Source organism: Bufo bufo, chromosome 2 (genome assembly GCF_905171765.1).
Source record: "Bufo bufo chromosome 2, aBufBuf1.1, whole genome shotgun sequence".
In the NCBI taxonomy this organism is placed as follows: Eukaryota; Metazoa; Chordata; class Amphibia; order Anura; family Bufonidae; genus Bufo; species Bufo bufo.
The window spans coordinates 454,866,272-454,882,531 of record NC_053390.1 but is presented as its reverse complement, the minus strand read 5'-3'; the positions used below and the strand labels follow the sequence as shown (position 1 = coordinate 454,882,531).

The 16,260-nt window shown below is 46.6% G+C and overlaps 1 protein-coding gene across 2 annotated transcripts in view; it reads right to left on the bottom strand.

Annotated features, from left to right (window-relative positions):
* SGTA (small glutamine rich tetratricopeptide repeat co-chaperone alpha) overlaps positions 1 to 16,260 on the bottom strand; it is a 62,446-nt gene that overhangs the window by 16,581 nt on the left and 29,605 nt on the right. The window contains exons 6-10 of one of the 2 annotated variants that reach the window (XM_040417598.1): positions 14,658 to 14,762; positions 12,341 to 12,479; positions 12,181 to 12,255; positions 11,234 to 11,271; positions 9,421 to 9,516 (exon numbers count right to left, since the gene is read on the bottom strand). In XM_040417598.1, the coding sequence (XP_040273532.1) occupies positions 9,421 to 9,516; positions 11,234 to 11,271; positions 12,181 to 12,255; positions 12,341 to 12,479; positions 14,658 to 14,762 (453 nt within the window). The remainder of the gene's footprint in view (positions 1 to 9,420; positions 9,517 to 11,233; positions 11,272 to 12,180; positions 12,256 to 12,340; positions 12,480 to 14,657; positions 14,763 to 16,260) is intronic. The other variant, XM_040417599.1, reaches the window with a different exon arrangement.

Sequence of the window (16,260 nt, the reverse complement as noted above, 5' to 3'; positions counted from 1 at the left end):
CCCTGAATTTTTTTTAAAAGCAAGAAAGTGAAACCATTTAGCTTTTTTTTTAAATTTATAATCGTTCTGAAGAAACAGTCTGTTTTTTTCACCAGAAAGAGAGGAGAATAAAAACCTTCTCCCTCTTGTCCCCCTGGAACTGGAATCAGAACTCTTTAACAACATCCTGCTGTATAGCGCCGCTTCTTTCTCCAGTAGTTTCTGTGACCACAAACCTTACTGGAGGAGGAGAGCGAAACTCTCGCTTCAAACCCTGATCTATGGTATCTAAAATCCAACTGCTGGAAACTTGTTGCCATGCAGGAAGAAATTTGGCTAGTCTCCTACAGGCAACCTGGCGTCATTTTTGGTTGCTAGACATTATCTTATCACTCTTTTGTGACTTAAATTTAAATTCTCTGTCTTTTATCTCCTTCTCTACTACCCTCCAGAAGAATAAGATGAGACATCAGAACACTGGTTTTCAAAGGAAGGAAATTTCTGCTCCTGTTCTGAGTCTGAGGAGTACACGATATCCAATGGCTGAACCCGCTTAGACTTTTCTTCTTTCTGTACCCCTGCCTTTTTTGTGGCCATGGAAGAGCGGACCTCAGACCTAAGTAAAGATTGAAGGTTCTTATAAAAAGACGGTGATTCCTCTGCAACTGTCCTGTCAATGCAGGTTTGACACAGCTTCTTCATATATTTAGTAGATAAAAGGCATCTGCATAGTGCACATTCCTTATTCCTCCTTTTAGTTCAAGCTTTTTTTAGGCTTTCCGTGCAACTTGGAGAGATATATAGATCTATCTATCTCATTACACAGGCTATATATGAATGAAAAAAAATGGCCAAACGCTGCTCAGCCCCCTTTTTTCAGGTACCAGAGCTGGGGCAGAAGGAGGATCATCAGGCATATCCTTTTTGTCTTCTTCCATTGTAGCTTGCCAGAGAGTTCCAACACTTCTAATCCAAGTTGTATACTGCAAAAACCCGCCAGGAGCCCCATCATATGTGGCGCTTCAGATTCGCAATCAACCCGCCGGCAGCTACATTCGGGTTACGCACTCTTTTATGCGCCTCTCATGACGTCACCGATGCTTGCGTTCCAGGCCTCGGTCTCAGACGTCCTTGCTTCCCGTTATGCCGCTTAGGCTTCCAGAAGCACCCGCTCCTCCCCTGGGCCGCATCTCTGTTTGTCTAAGGTGTGCATCAACGCCACCAAGCAAACATGCCCCACAGTGCTCCAGAGCCCTCCATATTGCTACCGCACCTCTGCCAATCCCCCGGGGCATAAGAACATGCTGCCAATCCCTAGTACTGGGATTGCAGGTAAAAGAGGGAGCACCCAAGGGAGAGACTGCACAGGACTTCAGTATGCTTTCCTGTCTCTGGAGGGAAGCCTGAAGTGGGAGACGAGCCTCCGCCTTTTTGTGCTTCAGGTTTCCCATCTATGGGGGGAGGAGCCTCTCTCTCGTGGTGCCGTCGTGGGTGAGGGTATGTTTTAATATATGCAAATGAACCTCTAGGAGCAGCAGAGGAGTTGCTGTTACACCTACAGGCTCTGCTCTCTCTGCAACTGCCATGCCCTCTGCTCTTGGATTGACAGCAACAGGCACTGAAAACATCACCATGAATGGTTGTCAAAGTGCAGAGGATACGGCAGTTGCAGAGAGAGCAGAGCCTCTAGGTGTAACAGTAACACCCCGATTGCTTCTAGAGGCTCATTTGCATATAGTAAAACATAATTTCTGTCAACAATGCGGCCACATATGAACATGGGACCAACACAGATGCCTTCCGCAGCCAAGCACACATGTAACAGGTCAGCCGCATCTAAAAGAATAAGTGCCTATATAATACATGGCTGCTCTTGGCTGCAGCTTGCCACTTTGCTCATATGCCCCAATAGGGCATATAGGCAGCGTTTTTTCACCTAGCATAAACTCTTTAAAGGGGTGTGCAGTGCTTAGCCATTGATGACCTATCTTCAGGATAGGTCATCAATATCAGATTGGTGGGGGGCTGACACCTGGCACTGCCCGATCAGCTGTTTAAAAAGGACATGGTGCTCATGCCGCCTCCTCTTTACTGTTAATCTGCTCACCATCTATATTTTAGCGGCAGCACTATGTAATTACACCTTCCTCTCCCATTCAAGTGAACGGTCGCTCATAGGAGATACATGGTTGAGCTTAAAAACTATAGGTGGACCGAAGGGGGTCTCTGCACTTTGAGCCCCACCAAGCCCATGTTCTGTCATGTTGCCAAGTCATATTAGACAATATAATTTTGTGCACAAGTCTGCAAATTTACCTAAAGGGGGTTGGGCAGGGGTCTTATATTGATAATCTATCCTCAGGATAGGTCATCAAAATCTAAATTGGCAGGGCAGGACTCGCATGCAGTGCCACCTCCTCTTCAAACAGCTAATCGGCACATTCTCTTTAAGGGGCCCCCCCCGATCAGATATTGATGACCTAATGAGGATATGTCATCAATATAAAAACACAAAAATGACATGTGTAGTTCTCCATGATATGTTTGAGGTCATTTAATGCAAAGTTTTTTTATTTTTTTATCTACAATTTTAAACAAAGGGAGACATTAAATCAACTTTTTATGCCACTATTGTGGTGTAAAAAAAAGTCGCAAAAAGGAGATTTTTGTATAACTTACCAGTAAAATCTCTTTCTCGCTCTTCATTGGGGGACACAGGAACCGTGGGTATAGCTATGTCCTCTAGGAGGTGTTTGTAACATCCCAGAGTTATGTTACTAAACTATTTTTCCCCGCTACTATTGATTGGCAACATGTGCTTTGTCACCTAATGTGATTTCATTTAATATTCCTCACAGATGTGCATTTTCTAAGCCTGTTACATGTATTTTGCTGTAATTTCCATGTACACCAGCAGGTGGCAGCAATGTGTTACCAGGGCTTTAGTAACAGTTTAGCACATCTGAACTGGAATAATACATTCCAGTTTAACCCCCCTCCTTTTTGAGCAGAGTGGGCTGGCCCATGTCCTGCCTCATGGGGAGGGAAGGAAGTTCAGTGAGTGTGCCAGCCACCCCGACTAGGGGAAGGCTGTGCTGGTAGGAGCTCCCAGTTCTAGGGATCCCAACCCAGGATCTTGTCTCGGTTGAAACCAAAGATCTTCATCCCCAGTCTGAGCCTTCAGCCTCAGCTGGTTGACAAGCAAGCAGCCACCTCCAGATCTCCAGAAAGAGCCATTCCCTGTGAGCTAACTGAGTACTATCCAGAGACCAGGAGAAGCCAAATTCCTCCTCAGCTAGTCAGTCCCATACCTAGCAGAAGATAGACAGAGCAGAAGACAGATTCCTGCCATATTCTCCAGGCATATAGTATAGAAGCAGAAGAGATATTGATCCCTGCCATACATTGCCAATACCTGCTGGGACCCAAGACTATTGCTGTAACTCATATGGATTCATGCTGCCTCCAGTAAAGACAAGTTGAATTATATTTCAAGTCTGGATCTCATTCTTTACTACCAAGTTCCTCAATTACTCCTACTAGCAACACACTCATTTATTGCAAGTGAGCCAGGATCCAGGAGTCCAGCCGTACCCAGGCATAATTTGGCATCCGCGTAACTGTACCACGGTCCTGCTCATTGCACGTTGACACTAGTAAAAGCTGTTAGCTCCTCCCCTGGCAGCTATACCCCCTCCAGCCTGGAGAGAGAGCTTCAGTTTGTGAGAAGCAGTAGGAGAAGCAAGCTAACCAAGAAAAAACATGGAACACCAACCATGCCGAAGGACCCAACGGGGTTCAAACCAGCAACTGCCACAACTGTGGCCAAACAACAATACTGGGTGGGTGCTGTGTGAAGAGCGAGAAAGATTTTACTGGTAAGTTAAACAAAAATCTCCTTTTCTTGCCCATATTCATTGGGGGACACAGGAACCGTGGGACATCCGAAAGCAGTCCACAGGGAGGGAAAGGCCACAGACCCATGGAAGCCAGCGTCCCTGCAGGCATCTAAGAACTGTCGTCTGCAAGACCACACGGTCCAAGGTAGCGACCGCCGATGCTCAAGTATGCACCTGGTAAATTTTTGTGAACGTGTGCAAGGAGGACCAGTAGCCGCCTTACGCAACTGAGTGGCCGAAGCGCGATTCCTCAGAGCCCAAGAAGCGCCCACCACTGTGTGGAGTGAGCCGTGACACCTAGGGGCGGAACCCTGCTTAGGGCGCGGTATGCTTCAGCAGTTGTAGACCGAATCCAAAGTGCAACTGCCACCTGGGAGGCCGCCAATCACTAGCGAGGACCCTTCAGAAGACAATAAGGAGCTCCGTACGCCGGAAGAGACAGAAGTCTGCCAAATAAGATCGGAGCTCTGACAACGTCCAATAATGTAACTCCCTTCCGTAGGGTGTGAAGGGGAGGAACAGTGAAGGAAGGACAATTTCTTCATCGATATGGAAGTCAGAGACCACCTTCGTGAGAAGAAGGAATGGGCCGGAGAACCACCTTATTCTTGTGAAGAACCAGGAAGGATTTTCTGCAAGAGCGCGCCCCCCCCAACTCGGACGCCCGTCTGATGGATGTGATAGCCACAAGAAGACTACCTTCTAGGACAGGAGCCGGCGTGAGATCTCCCGTAAGGGCTCAAGGGGAGAAGGCTGGAACGCTGAGAGAACCATATTCAGATCCCGAGGCGGTAAAGGACGGTACAGAGGAACCGTATGTGCCAACCCCTGAAGGAAGGCTTCCATGGACACCAGGAGTACGCTGGAAGCTGCCCCAGGATAGAAGCGCCAACACCTGACCCATCAGGAGACTAAGGGTTAAACCAGGTCCAACTCTGATTGTAGAAAAGACAGGACCGTGGGGAGAGAAAAAAAAACAAAAAAAAAAAAAAAAAAAACACGGAGTGAGGGGGATGTCCCGGCTTCCACAAAAGCCCAGGAAGGACCTCCGGGTCCTAATAGATCCTGGGCGATGCAGGCTTCCCGGCTTGAATCATAGTGCGGATGACGTCCGCCGAAAACCCCATCCATGTCAGAATGGCGGTTCCAATAGCCACGACGTCAACCAAAGACTTTAATGCTGATGTATGACCAGACCCTATGAAGAAGGTTGTCTCCGAGTGGCAGTTAACAAGGGACGTTTCCTAGAAGGAGAACGAGGTCGGCATACCACGCGCGACAGGGCCAAACCAGAGCGACTAGGATTCGTCGGAATGCCCTCCATCTTGATCTTCCGTAGAAACCTGGGTAGGAGGGGAAGGGGAAAAAACACGTAAGAAGGGAGAACTCCTGCCAAGGAAATATCAGGGCGTCCACGCCGCATGCTTCCGGAACTCTTGCATGGGAGAGAAAAGTGGAAAGCTTTCGTGTAGATACCGTTAGCACACCCGGACCCATGGAAGAAGTCCCAGTAGAAGGAGGGATGTGGAGGGCGCCACAGCCCACCAGTCGGAACCGGAGCGTGTCTGGAAATGGAAGGCCACCAAATGAATACCCTGTGCAAATGCAGATGAGGGAAGGTGGTAACATGGGAACTACCAAGGCATACGGGGTGGCTATGAACCATGAGCCAGAGGAAGAAAAGGACCAGAGAAGAATAGGCTAGGTCTAAGTCCATTCCCCGTCTGAGACCGGCGCTATACAGAGTAGCTAAAGATTAAGTGGCTGTGCAAAAAACACGCCCGAGGAGGGAGCCAGGCAAGGGGAGTCACACTGTATGGCTAGCGCCATACCCCAACAGAGGAGGGGGCCACCCGCAGAGGCCACCGAATTCAGTGCTAGAAGAATCCACCACCTGAAGAATGAGCTGCAGAAGAACCGAAGTATGTAGTGGTAACGCAAATACCACTCCCACAGTAGTAGCCAGCGCTTGCCCGTGAGCGCAGAGCTGAGGGTGAGGCCTGAGACTAGCCATAGAAGCCACGTACCATACTGCCCAAGTTAAGCAGAGCTAATTTAAAAAACCCTACCTGGAAGGGCGCTGAGCAGGAGCAACTGCCAAGCTAGCACTAGAGAGGGGGAGCCCCTAACTGAGGGGGGTGTCCCACTGCAGCAACTACGAACTCAAGCCTTAGCAAAAGAAAAAAGGATGCACCTGTGGAGAGTGCCAGCATAACCACTTCCCCAGGAGGAGGAGTGGTGACAGAGAATAAAGAGTCAGTGAAACACTCGACTCGCTGGAACGTACTCCCCAAATATGCGCAATGGTGCACGCACTACACATTGATGCGGACAAAATCATGACCGACAGGAATGGTGGAGGCCCATGGAGATGGGGGGGGGGTCTCTGGGACACATAAGTGACTAGGCAACCCCCTGGTGAGACAGAGGATGAGCATGTTCAAAACCGCGCCAAAGAAGGAAGGAATAGCCACCGTATCCACTGGCCGCACAGTATACCACCAGAGTAAGAGTACCGACTGTTGCCACACTCCCTGTGAAAGCGAAGGCACCTAGAGCCGTGGCGTAATTGAGTTGCAACATCCCAAGATGTTTAGTTATTCCCTGCTAGTGGATCACTTGCGGAAGGGGAGAATGCAACAGGAAGCACGGTGAAGTGCAACACTCCGCCAATGGAAAGGGATAGTGCGACAGTCGGGACCGTATGTAAATGGTAGTGCAATTACTCTATCTATGGAAGGTGGAATGCATACGGCAAGTACTTAAAAGGGATTCTGTCACCTCTCTTAACCCAAATTCGGATTTTAAACCAGTCATGCTCCACAGCTTACCTTGAATCGGCTGTTCTATATTGTAATCCGTCCAGTAGTTTTGCAGAAAAAACGACTTTTATAATTATGCAAAGTAACCCTGAAGGTGCCCAGAGGGGCGTTATGTTCCCCTTTGTGTGCCCAGTAACGCCCCTCTTACAGTGCCCAAAACGCCTTCCTCCAGAATCCCTAACCGCCCACAGCGTCTCATCCCTCTCCTCCCCAACGGCCGAGCGAAGTCTCGCGCAGACGCAGTACCCACTGAGGGCTGCGCCAGTGCGATTTGCTGGAGACTGAGGGAAGAGCGAGCATCGGATGTCACTGGGCTCGGCGCATGCCCAGTGACGACGATGAAGCTCCTGCCCTCAGTCTCCAGCAAATCGCACTGGCGCAGCCCTCAGTGGGTACTGCGTCTGCGCGAGACTTCGCTCGGCCGTTAGGGAGGGGGAGAATAGGGATGAGACGCTGTGGGCGGTTAGGGATTCTGGAGGAAGGCGTTTTGGGCACTGTAAGAGGGGCGTTACTGGGCACACAAAGGGGAACATAATGCCCCTCTGGGCACCTTCAGGGAGCATGACTGGTTTAAAATCTGAATTTGTGTTATGAGAGGTGACAGAATCCCTTTAAGACAGTGGTAGGGAAAATACTCCACCTAGAAGGGGGGTTCAATACCCACGGTGGGAACTAGTGCATATGGCGAGTCCTGTACCCGAGGGAGTGCAAATATTGCACCTAAGTAAGGGGGTAATGTCTACAGCACAAAATGCACCCAGAGATAATGTCATCGCGCCACCTATGGAAGGGGGAATGTATACGCCCAGCACTGAAACCAGTGTACCGGTACGTAGTCCACCTATGGCAGGGGACAATGTATAAAGGAAAGTACTGTATCCCAAAGTAGTGCAATGCATACAAGTACTGCCAGCCACCATAGGCGCAATCCTGGGAGATTGCTTTGGTGGGGACTATTAACCAAACTACCCAGGGGGTGGAGTGGGAACTGCTAGCGGTCCGTCCACCGGATTGCGCCGTCGGTGCCTTATCAACCAAACAACCCCAGAGGGAGGATTGGGAAGTTCCACTAGATTGCGCAGGTGGAGAATTATCAACCAACGACCCGGGAGAGTGGATTGGGAAGTCAGAGGTCCTGTAATGAATTGCGCCGGTGGGAAAAAAAAAATAAATAAAAAAAAAAAATCAACCAACCGACCAAGAATGGTGGATTGGGAATGTCAGAGGTCCGCTATTGAATTGCGCAGGCGGAGAATCATCAACCAAACGACCCAGAGGGTGGATTGGGAATGTCAGAGGTCCTTCTTTGATTGTGCAGGTGGAGGATTGTCAGCCAACGGCACCGGAGGTCGTATAGGGAATTCTTCAGGGTCCCCTGTATTGCGCAGGTGTATGGAGAAGTATCAAACAAGCAGCCGTGAAGGGCGGATTGGGACTATGAGAGGTCCTCCTGTGACCGGGACAGAGTACGGGCCCAGTCTGGTACCGCACGGTTATGCATAACCACTTTCCCAGAATGTGTGCTGAGGTCCCCGGGCCTGTATTAAATGCTTATCTTTTTTTTTTTTTTTTTTTTTAAATACTGGTTCTTAAAGGGTATGAAGGGTTACTTCAGTAAGTAACTGCACTGTATTTTAACTCCTTGAAGACCCAGGGCCGGCCAGGAAGGGTTAAAAGTGCAGAGAGCAGGGGCGGTGCTCAGCTGGCTCTGGGGGAGAGGAACAGCTAGGCGGGAGAGTTTCTGGCACACAGATAGCCAGAGAGCCACCTAATTTATTAAGAGGCATCTGCATCTTAATAAATTAGGCGCATCTCACTCCGGCACACAGGGATCAAGACTGGAGTATGGGAATGCCAGTCTTGATAAATCTCCCGCAGTGTATAGCCTCTTATTATCAACTGGATACTAGGGTTGTAGCGGGTATCAAATTATCAATACCCAATCAATACTTTTGTACCGGTATTGGTTCGATACCGGGATTTGACATTTACCGATACTAGGCTGTGCTACTGCATAGCCTAGTATCAGAAAACATGGCGCACGCTGCTCTCAGCGCACCCATGTTATCCTCAGCAGCACAGGGGAGAAGGAGTCTCCCTCTCTCCTGTGCCACTGCTGCCAATAAGAAGAGAAAGGGGAGGAGCTGTGGCCACAGCGCCACCAATGAAGATAACCAACGTTTATAACTACAGGAGGCAGGTGCCGGCGGCTGAATCACATAGCCGGCACCCGACCTCTATGACAGGGAGCTGCGATCCGTGGCAGTTAACCCCTCATGTGATTCTGCCGCCGGCACCAGCCTCCTGCATTTGTATTAAAAGGTTACTTATCTTCATTAGTGGCGCAGTGCGCACCCCCCCCAATCGTCCCAGTATTATAATCATTGGTGGCAGTGGCCACAGGATTCCCTCCCCTCCTCTTCATTCATTGGTGGCAGTGGCAGTTCCGATCGGAGCCCCAGCAGTGTAATCCTGTGTAAAATTGCAAACTATTAAAATATAAAAAAAATCCTCTCCTATGTGGTGGTTAGTCACCTTGTCCCCCCCAAAAAAAATAGGAACGGACTGTTCGATTATGGTATCGAAATCAAATCACAATTTTGGTATCGCAACAACCCTACTGGATACCGCACATACCACTATATATAAGAAAATGTCATTCTGGATAAACACAAGTGCAATCTAATGTAATGATACAGAAAGTAAAACCCTGCACCTACGCTTGTATAAGACTAGCCAGGTCAGTGGGAGGTGTGTTTCCTGCAGCTGCCGCTCCAGCCATAGGATTGCCAGGGCCAGTAATCATACCAGACATTCTGGGGAAAAAAAATGAACAGTTATACTTAATAACTAACACACTTCATGAAGAGAATGGCAAAAGTTCATATGTCAATGTTCATTGTGGCAAAAACACAATCTAGACCTGAAACTGTACTCAGTGTTAGGCCCCTTTCACACGGGCGAGTATTCCACGCGGATGCGATGCGCGAGTTGAACGCATTGCACCCGCACTGAATACCGACCCATTCATTTCTATGGGGCTGTTTACATGAGCGGTGATTTTCATGCATCACTTGTGCGTTGCGTGAAAATCGCAGCATGCTCTATATTCAGCGTTTTTCACGCAACGCAGGCCCCATAGAAGTGAATGGGGTTGCGTGAAAATCGCAAGCATCCGCAAGCAAGTGCGGATGCGGTGCGATTTTCACGCACGGTTGCTAGGAGAAGATCGGGATGGAGACCCGATCATTATTATTTTCCCTTATAACATGGTTATAAAGGGAAAATAATAGCATTCTGAATACAGAATGCATAGTAAAACAGCGCTGGAGGGGTTATAAAAAAAAATAAAAAATATTTAACTCACCTTAGTCCACTTGATCGCGATGCCGGCATCTCCTTCTGTCTCCTTTGCTGAACAGGACCTGTGGTGAGCATTCATTACAGGTAAAGGACCTGTGGTGACATCACTCCGGTCATCACATGAATGAATGCTCACCACAGGTCCTGTTCAGCAAAGGAGACAGAAGGAGATGCCGGCATCGCGATCAAGTGGATTAAGGGGAGTTTAATTTTTATTTTATTTTTTTAACCCCTTCAGCGCTATTTTACTATGCATTCTGTATTTAGAATGCTATTATTTTCCCTTATAACTATGTTATAAGGGGAAATAATACAATCTACAGAACACCGATCCCAAGCCCGAACTTCTGTGAAGAAGCGTTCAGTGCTCATCAGAAGAGGAGACCGCGCATTTACATGCAGTGATCTCCTCCACAGTATGGGGAAGAGCAATCGCTAATGCTATCACTCCTATACAAATTCATTGTTTGCCAGTAGCAGAGTGCTGTTTAGATGGCACGATCTGCTGCTGGCAAATGTTGATCTAGGTGTCTACACAAATGATCCTCTTACCCGATGAACAAACGTTTAGCTCGTTCATCAGATAATCGGTGGCACCATTACACCGGCAGTTAATTGGTAAGGAGCGTTTGTATGAAAGCTTGTTAGCGATTATCTGCCCAAACATCTGGCAGTGTTAGTGTTCCTGATAGAACCTAGTGTTAGTCTGACAATATGCAAACCATGATCTAAGAAATAGGCAATCCAAGCACCGTAATTCCTCTCCTGTTCAATAGTGGTGTCCTAAACTGTGCTACATCCTGCCTGGTAACTAAGGCCTCTTCAGACAGGCAATATGAAACTTGCCCATGTTCCAGATTGTAATACAGACACATTTTCCCCCACAGAAAACACTCTGATTTTCCCTGAATGGACTTATGGTTTGTGCAGAAAGCTGCACATGTGAATATACCCAAAGAATTTAAGAAGTCAGTGTTCAGTGCAGGTGCTGTCCATTCAAAACTTGGACAGCACCCGGATGGAAACATTGCTCGTGTAAAAGAATCCTAATTGCATTAAAAATGCTCTTCCCTGGACATACATGTCGAACTGCGGGATAAAATGAGTTTTACACTGTGATCAAACAGATTAAAAAATAAAAAAGTTCTCATAATTGAATGCGCAACTTACAACTGTTGTACTTGAGGATTATTCATGAGGTTTGATGCCTGTGAACAAAACAAACACAATGCCATAACACTGGAAAATAGGCACATTTTTATTTTGCTGCCAATAAAGCAGGCATAATACCTGGTAGGTTTACCCATGCCAATTCAAACAACGCCTTATTTATGTTGCCCCGTTCTTGAGAAAATGCACTTTATCTTCATATGCAAGTTAGGTTGTTGGAGCACAGAGGGGCTATTCCAAGCCCTGGGAGTAGCAGCTTGTCACCACTCTGCTGCTCCAGACACCTCCCCTTGACTGACAGGGCCAGGCATCTTGCCTAGCCCGTGTTCCTGCATTGTTGATCCGACTACGTACATGTGCAGAAGACCTGCTTCTGTTTCCTATGCAGTGCAGATAACTACTGGCCATGCGTCAATCACTTCAGTGTACACCTGGAAGTGGGGGCTTTGGATGGAGAAGTTGAGCAGAGCCTCTGTCCAAAGTAGTCGCCTCCAAAGCTGACGTAATTGACGCATGTGCTGTAGCCATCTACACTCACTGCCTAGAAGCAGAAGTAGATCCTCTGCACATGTAATGAAACTCGGGCCATGGGTGCAAGCACAGGAACACAGGGCCAGGTAAAATGTCTCAACCTCATTTGCATACCAAATGCTTTTTCTCTAGAACGGGGTAACCCTGTAACAAAATAAGTTATCACTTGAATCAGCAGGGTCAACCCTACCAGGCAGTATGCCCAATTTAACTGACCCTGCTGACAGATGGTCTGTAAAGTCAGTAGGTTGATGAAAACTGCTTCAATTACAGAGGGAAAAAACATACCGCAAATCAACACATTTTTGTACAAAATTATCACATTTAATATGGATAAATAAAAAGCAAATAAATCTCATGTTAAAATAAAAAAACACTTGTACTGTGTGGTTTCATAGGAATAGGATTATACATACCGAGCCACTTACCATGCTCATGAAGCCGGGGTTATTCAGCAGTCCTGCTATATCAAAGCCTCCAGGGGCACCCATCTGCAACAGAGAAATAATTGCATTTCCCAATAACGGGATAAAATACCTGCCCCCAGCTTGTGAAAGAAAAGGCACAAACACCTACTGGACTAGGAATTTCTTTCATCTTCTGTTCTGCAATTTTAAGGTTTGATTTATAAGTGTCATTGTCTGGGTCTAACTCCAAGGCTCTCTTGTAGAAGCCCACAGCTTCGGCGTGCTTATTCAAACTTGAAAGAGCCAGCCTAGAGATATAGAAATAAAACAGAAAATTTAAGTGGAAAGATCAAAGTGTCTGAAACTTGACAAATATAAAATACTTAAAGGGGTTCTCCAAGAGTTTGTAAAATTAGGCAGTGTAAATTGTAAAACAACAACCACCTTACCTTAAAAATTTCCAGGTGTTACTGGCTGCCAATCCAGTCTCCACTGAGCCTGCAGTGGTCATGTGCAGTTCACTGTTCCCATAAATGCTGCAGCCAGTCACTGGCTTCAGCTGGCACCTGTCTTTCATGCACACAAACGCTAAGGCAACTGACTGGCTGCAGAGACCACTGCAGCCATAGCAGGATTTTTTTTTTTTTTTTTTTAAATTGCCTCGCCTAACTCTACAAAGGCTTGAAGAAACCTTTTAAAGTGTTTCTCATTGTAATTATCAGTATAATCAGTGGTTTTCATCATGCAAGCTTTTAGAATCCTGAGGCTATGAACAGGGACTTTCGATGAACAAAAAAAAAAAATCATACTTGGTGGTGGGTGTGGGACACAAAGCCATACTGTTAAAACATGCTTTCATCTATATGCCTTAGGGCTCTTTCACACCTGCGTTATTGTCTTCCGGCATAGAGTTCCGTCGTCGGGGCTCTATGCCGGAAGAATCCTGATCAGGATTATCCTAATGCATTCTGAATGGAGAGAAATCCGTTCAGGATGCATCAGGATGTCTTCAGTTCCGGAACGGAACGTTTTTTGGCCGGAGAAAATACCGCAGCATGCTGCGCTTTTTGCTCCGGCCAAAAATCCGGAACACTTGCCGCAAGGCCGGATCCGGAATTAATGCCCATTGGAAGGCATTGATCCGGATCCGGCCTTAAGCTAAACGTCGTTTCGGCGCATTGCCGGAGCCGACATTTAGCTTTTTCTGAATGGTTACCATGGCTGCCGGGACGCTAAAGTCCTGGCAGCCATGGTAAAGTGCAGTGGGGAGCGGGGGAGCAGCATACTTACCGTCCGTGCGGCTCCCCGGGCGCTCCAGAGTGACGTCAGGGCGCCCCATGCACATGGATGACGTGATCGCATGGACCACGTCATCCATGCGCATGGGGCGCTCTGACGTCTTTCTGGAGCGCCCCGGGAGCCGCACGGACTGTAAGTATACCGCTCCCCCGCTCCTACTATGGCAACCAGGACTTTAATAGCGTCCTGGGTGCCATAGTAACACTGAAAGCATTTGGAAGACTGTTCCGTCTTCAAATGCTTTCAGTACACTTGTGTTTTTCCAGATCCGGCAGGCACCTCCGGCAACGGAAGTGCATGCCGGATCCCAACAACGCAAGTGTGAAAGAGGCCTTAGGCTACTTTCACACTTGCGTTGTTCTTTTCCGGCATAGAGTTCCGTCACAGGGGCTCTATACCGTAAAAGAACTGATCAGGTATGTCCCCATGCATTCTGAATGGAGAGTAATCCGTTCAGTTTGCATCAGGATGTCTTCAGTTCAGTCGTTTTGACTGATCAGGCAAAAGAGAAAACCGCAGCATGCTACGGTTTTATCTCCGGCTAAAAAAACTGAAGACTTGCCTGAATGCCGGATCAGGCATTTTTTCCCATAGGAATGTATTAGTGCCGGATCCGGCATTCAGAATACCGGAATGCCGGATCCGTCCTTCCGGTATGCGCAGACTGAAAAAAAGGTGAAAAAAATAAATGCCGGATCCATTTTTGCCGGATGACACCGGAAAGACGGATCCGGCATTTCAATGCATTTTTTCGACTGATCAGGCATTTTTAAGACTGATCAGGATCCTGATCAGTCTTACGAATGCCATCAGTTAGCATACATTTTGCCTGATCCGGCAGGCAGTTCCAGCGACGGAACTGCTTGCCGGATCTCTCTGCCGCAAGTGTGAAAGTAGCCTTAGAGGCCATGTTTTATGCCAAGGCAAAAACTAACAAACTAATAGATTACTGGGCTGGCATGACAAAAAAAAAAAAAAAAGGGGGGGGGGGGAAATGGGTTGGTCACATTACAGGTCATGGCACAGGATGTAAAATACATAGTCTTCAACTGCAATGTAAACATACATTTTAAAAATTCCAGTCTTAAGATATAACTTCTGGCCTTTGGGGTAAAGTAATACAGGAACTATAGCATGGAAGAAAATTCCAGGTGTGACCTTGGCCTAATACATGATAAATAACTTACCCCATTCTACCATAGGCTTTGCTGTAACTGGGATCTATTGTAATTGCTTCTTCACAGTCGCGAACTGCTCCAGCATAGTTCCCTATTTTACTGTAAGCTGCCGCCCTACAGACAAAAATAAAACGGGTTATTTTTCTCTTTCAAAAACAGGAGTTAAGACAGACTGTCATGAACTAGGGCCTTTCTGACCATTCCACCCACAATTAGAATTGCTGCCCTACAGGCTATGTTACACATTCAGGTGCATAAAAAAAAATAAAAATGAATAAGAATAATAAAACTAAAAATACTGTATTTCACATAGTATGGGCTAAAAATATTCTTGCTAATAGGTCTTCATTAAAATTTTTGCTCAGTTTGTGATATATATATTTTTTTTTTTTTAATTTTTTTTTTTTCACACAAACTACAGGCTGGCCTGTTCCCTGTGGTTAGAAATGTTCATTTATACCCCTCTATGGGGAAATCCGATGATGCCAGAATTTAGTTCCCTGGAAGGGTTTGAGATTTGGAGGAAAAAGGGGGTGTTGCGGGTGGAACATTTATTAGAAGGGGGAGTTTTTCGAACATTTAATACTTTGCAAGACGTATTCGGTATTCCCAAAGCACACTTTTATAAGTATTTGCAAATTAGACATGCATATGACACTACGATTAAGAAAGGCTCCATGATCGCACAACGTGATTTGGCGCTTCAACTTACTCTCTCTAGAGGAGAGAAGGGTTAATTTCCGCACCATACGGACTTCTGTTGGATAAACAACTAGAATTCCACCCGCTATCCAGAATGCGCAGATGGGAGCGAGATATAGGTGAAATCTCAAAAGATCAATGGGAAGACATACTGGAAGCAATACTGTTCTCTTTAAGTGAGGGAGGGAAACTATCGCAATTATTCATAATCCACAGAGTGTACAAGACGCCAATATTTTTATACCGTCTGGGGTATAGATAGGATGCTAAGTGCCCGAGGTGTTCAGTGGACTCTGCAGATCTCTTACATATGTTATGGCAATGTACAGCATTAACACGGTTCTTGGAAAAAGTGTTGGAAAGCGTACAAAACGTGTACAAATACCAAAAGGACCCCAAGGTCTGTATCTTAGGGTATACTACAGAACTGACCACTAATAATGTAAGTAAGATAGCGATAGGGCGTCTTTTATAGGTGGCGAGAAAGTTGGTGGCGCAGCATTGGATACAAGCTGAGCCGCCGAGGTTTAATGAATATATAACCAAGGATTATCTTTCAGAGAAGAGGTTGTCCTGCCAAATTTGATAAATTGTGGGAACCTTGGAGGGAATACGTGACTTCTACAAGGAATGATAGATAGAACAACAGACACTGGAATGGGGGGGGGGGGGGGGGGGGGTTGAACAGTTATATTGTAAATTTGTGTATTAGTGATATAGATCATCCCTTGCTGTTCTATGCAATTAATATATGGATTGCCTTAATTGTAAATTGAAAAATGTAATGTTTATCAAAACGTTCAATAAAAAAAGATCTGATTTAAAAAAGAAAATGTTCATTTAAGTTGAAATCGTATCAAATTGGCCACAATAAAACTTAGAGTGGTTGTAACCACTTAGGATAAGGTTA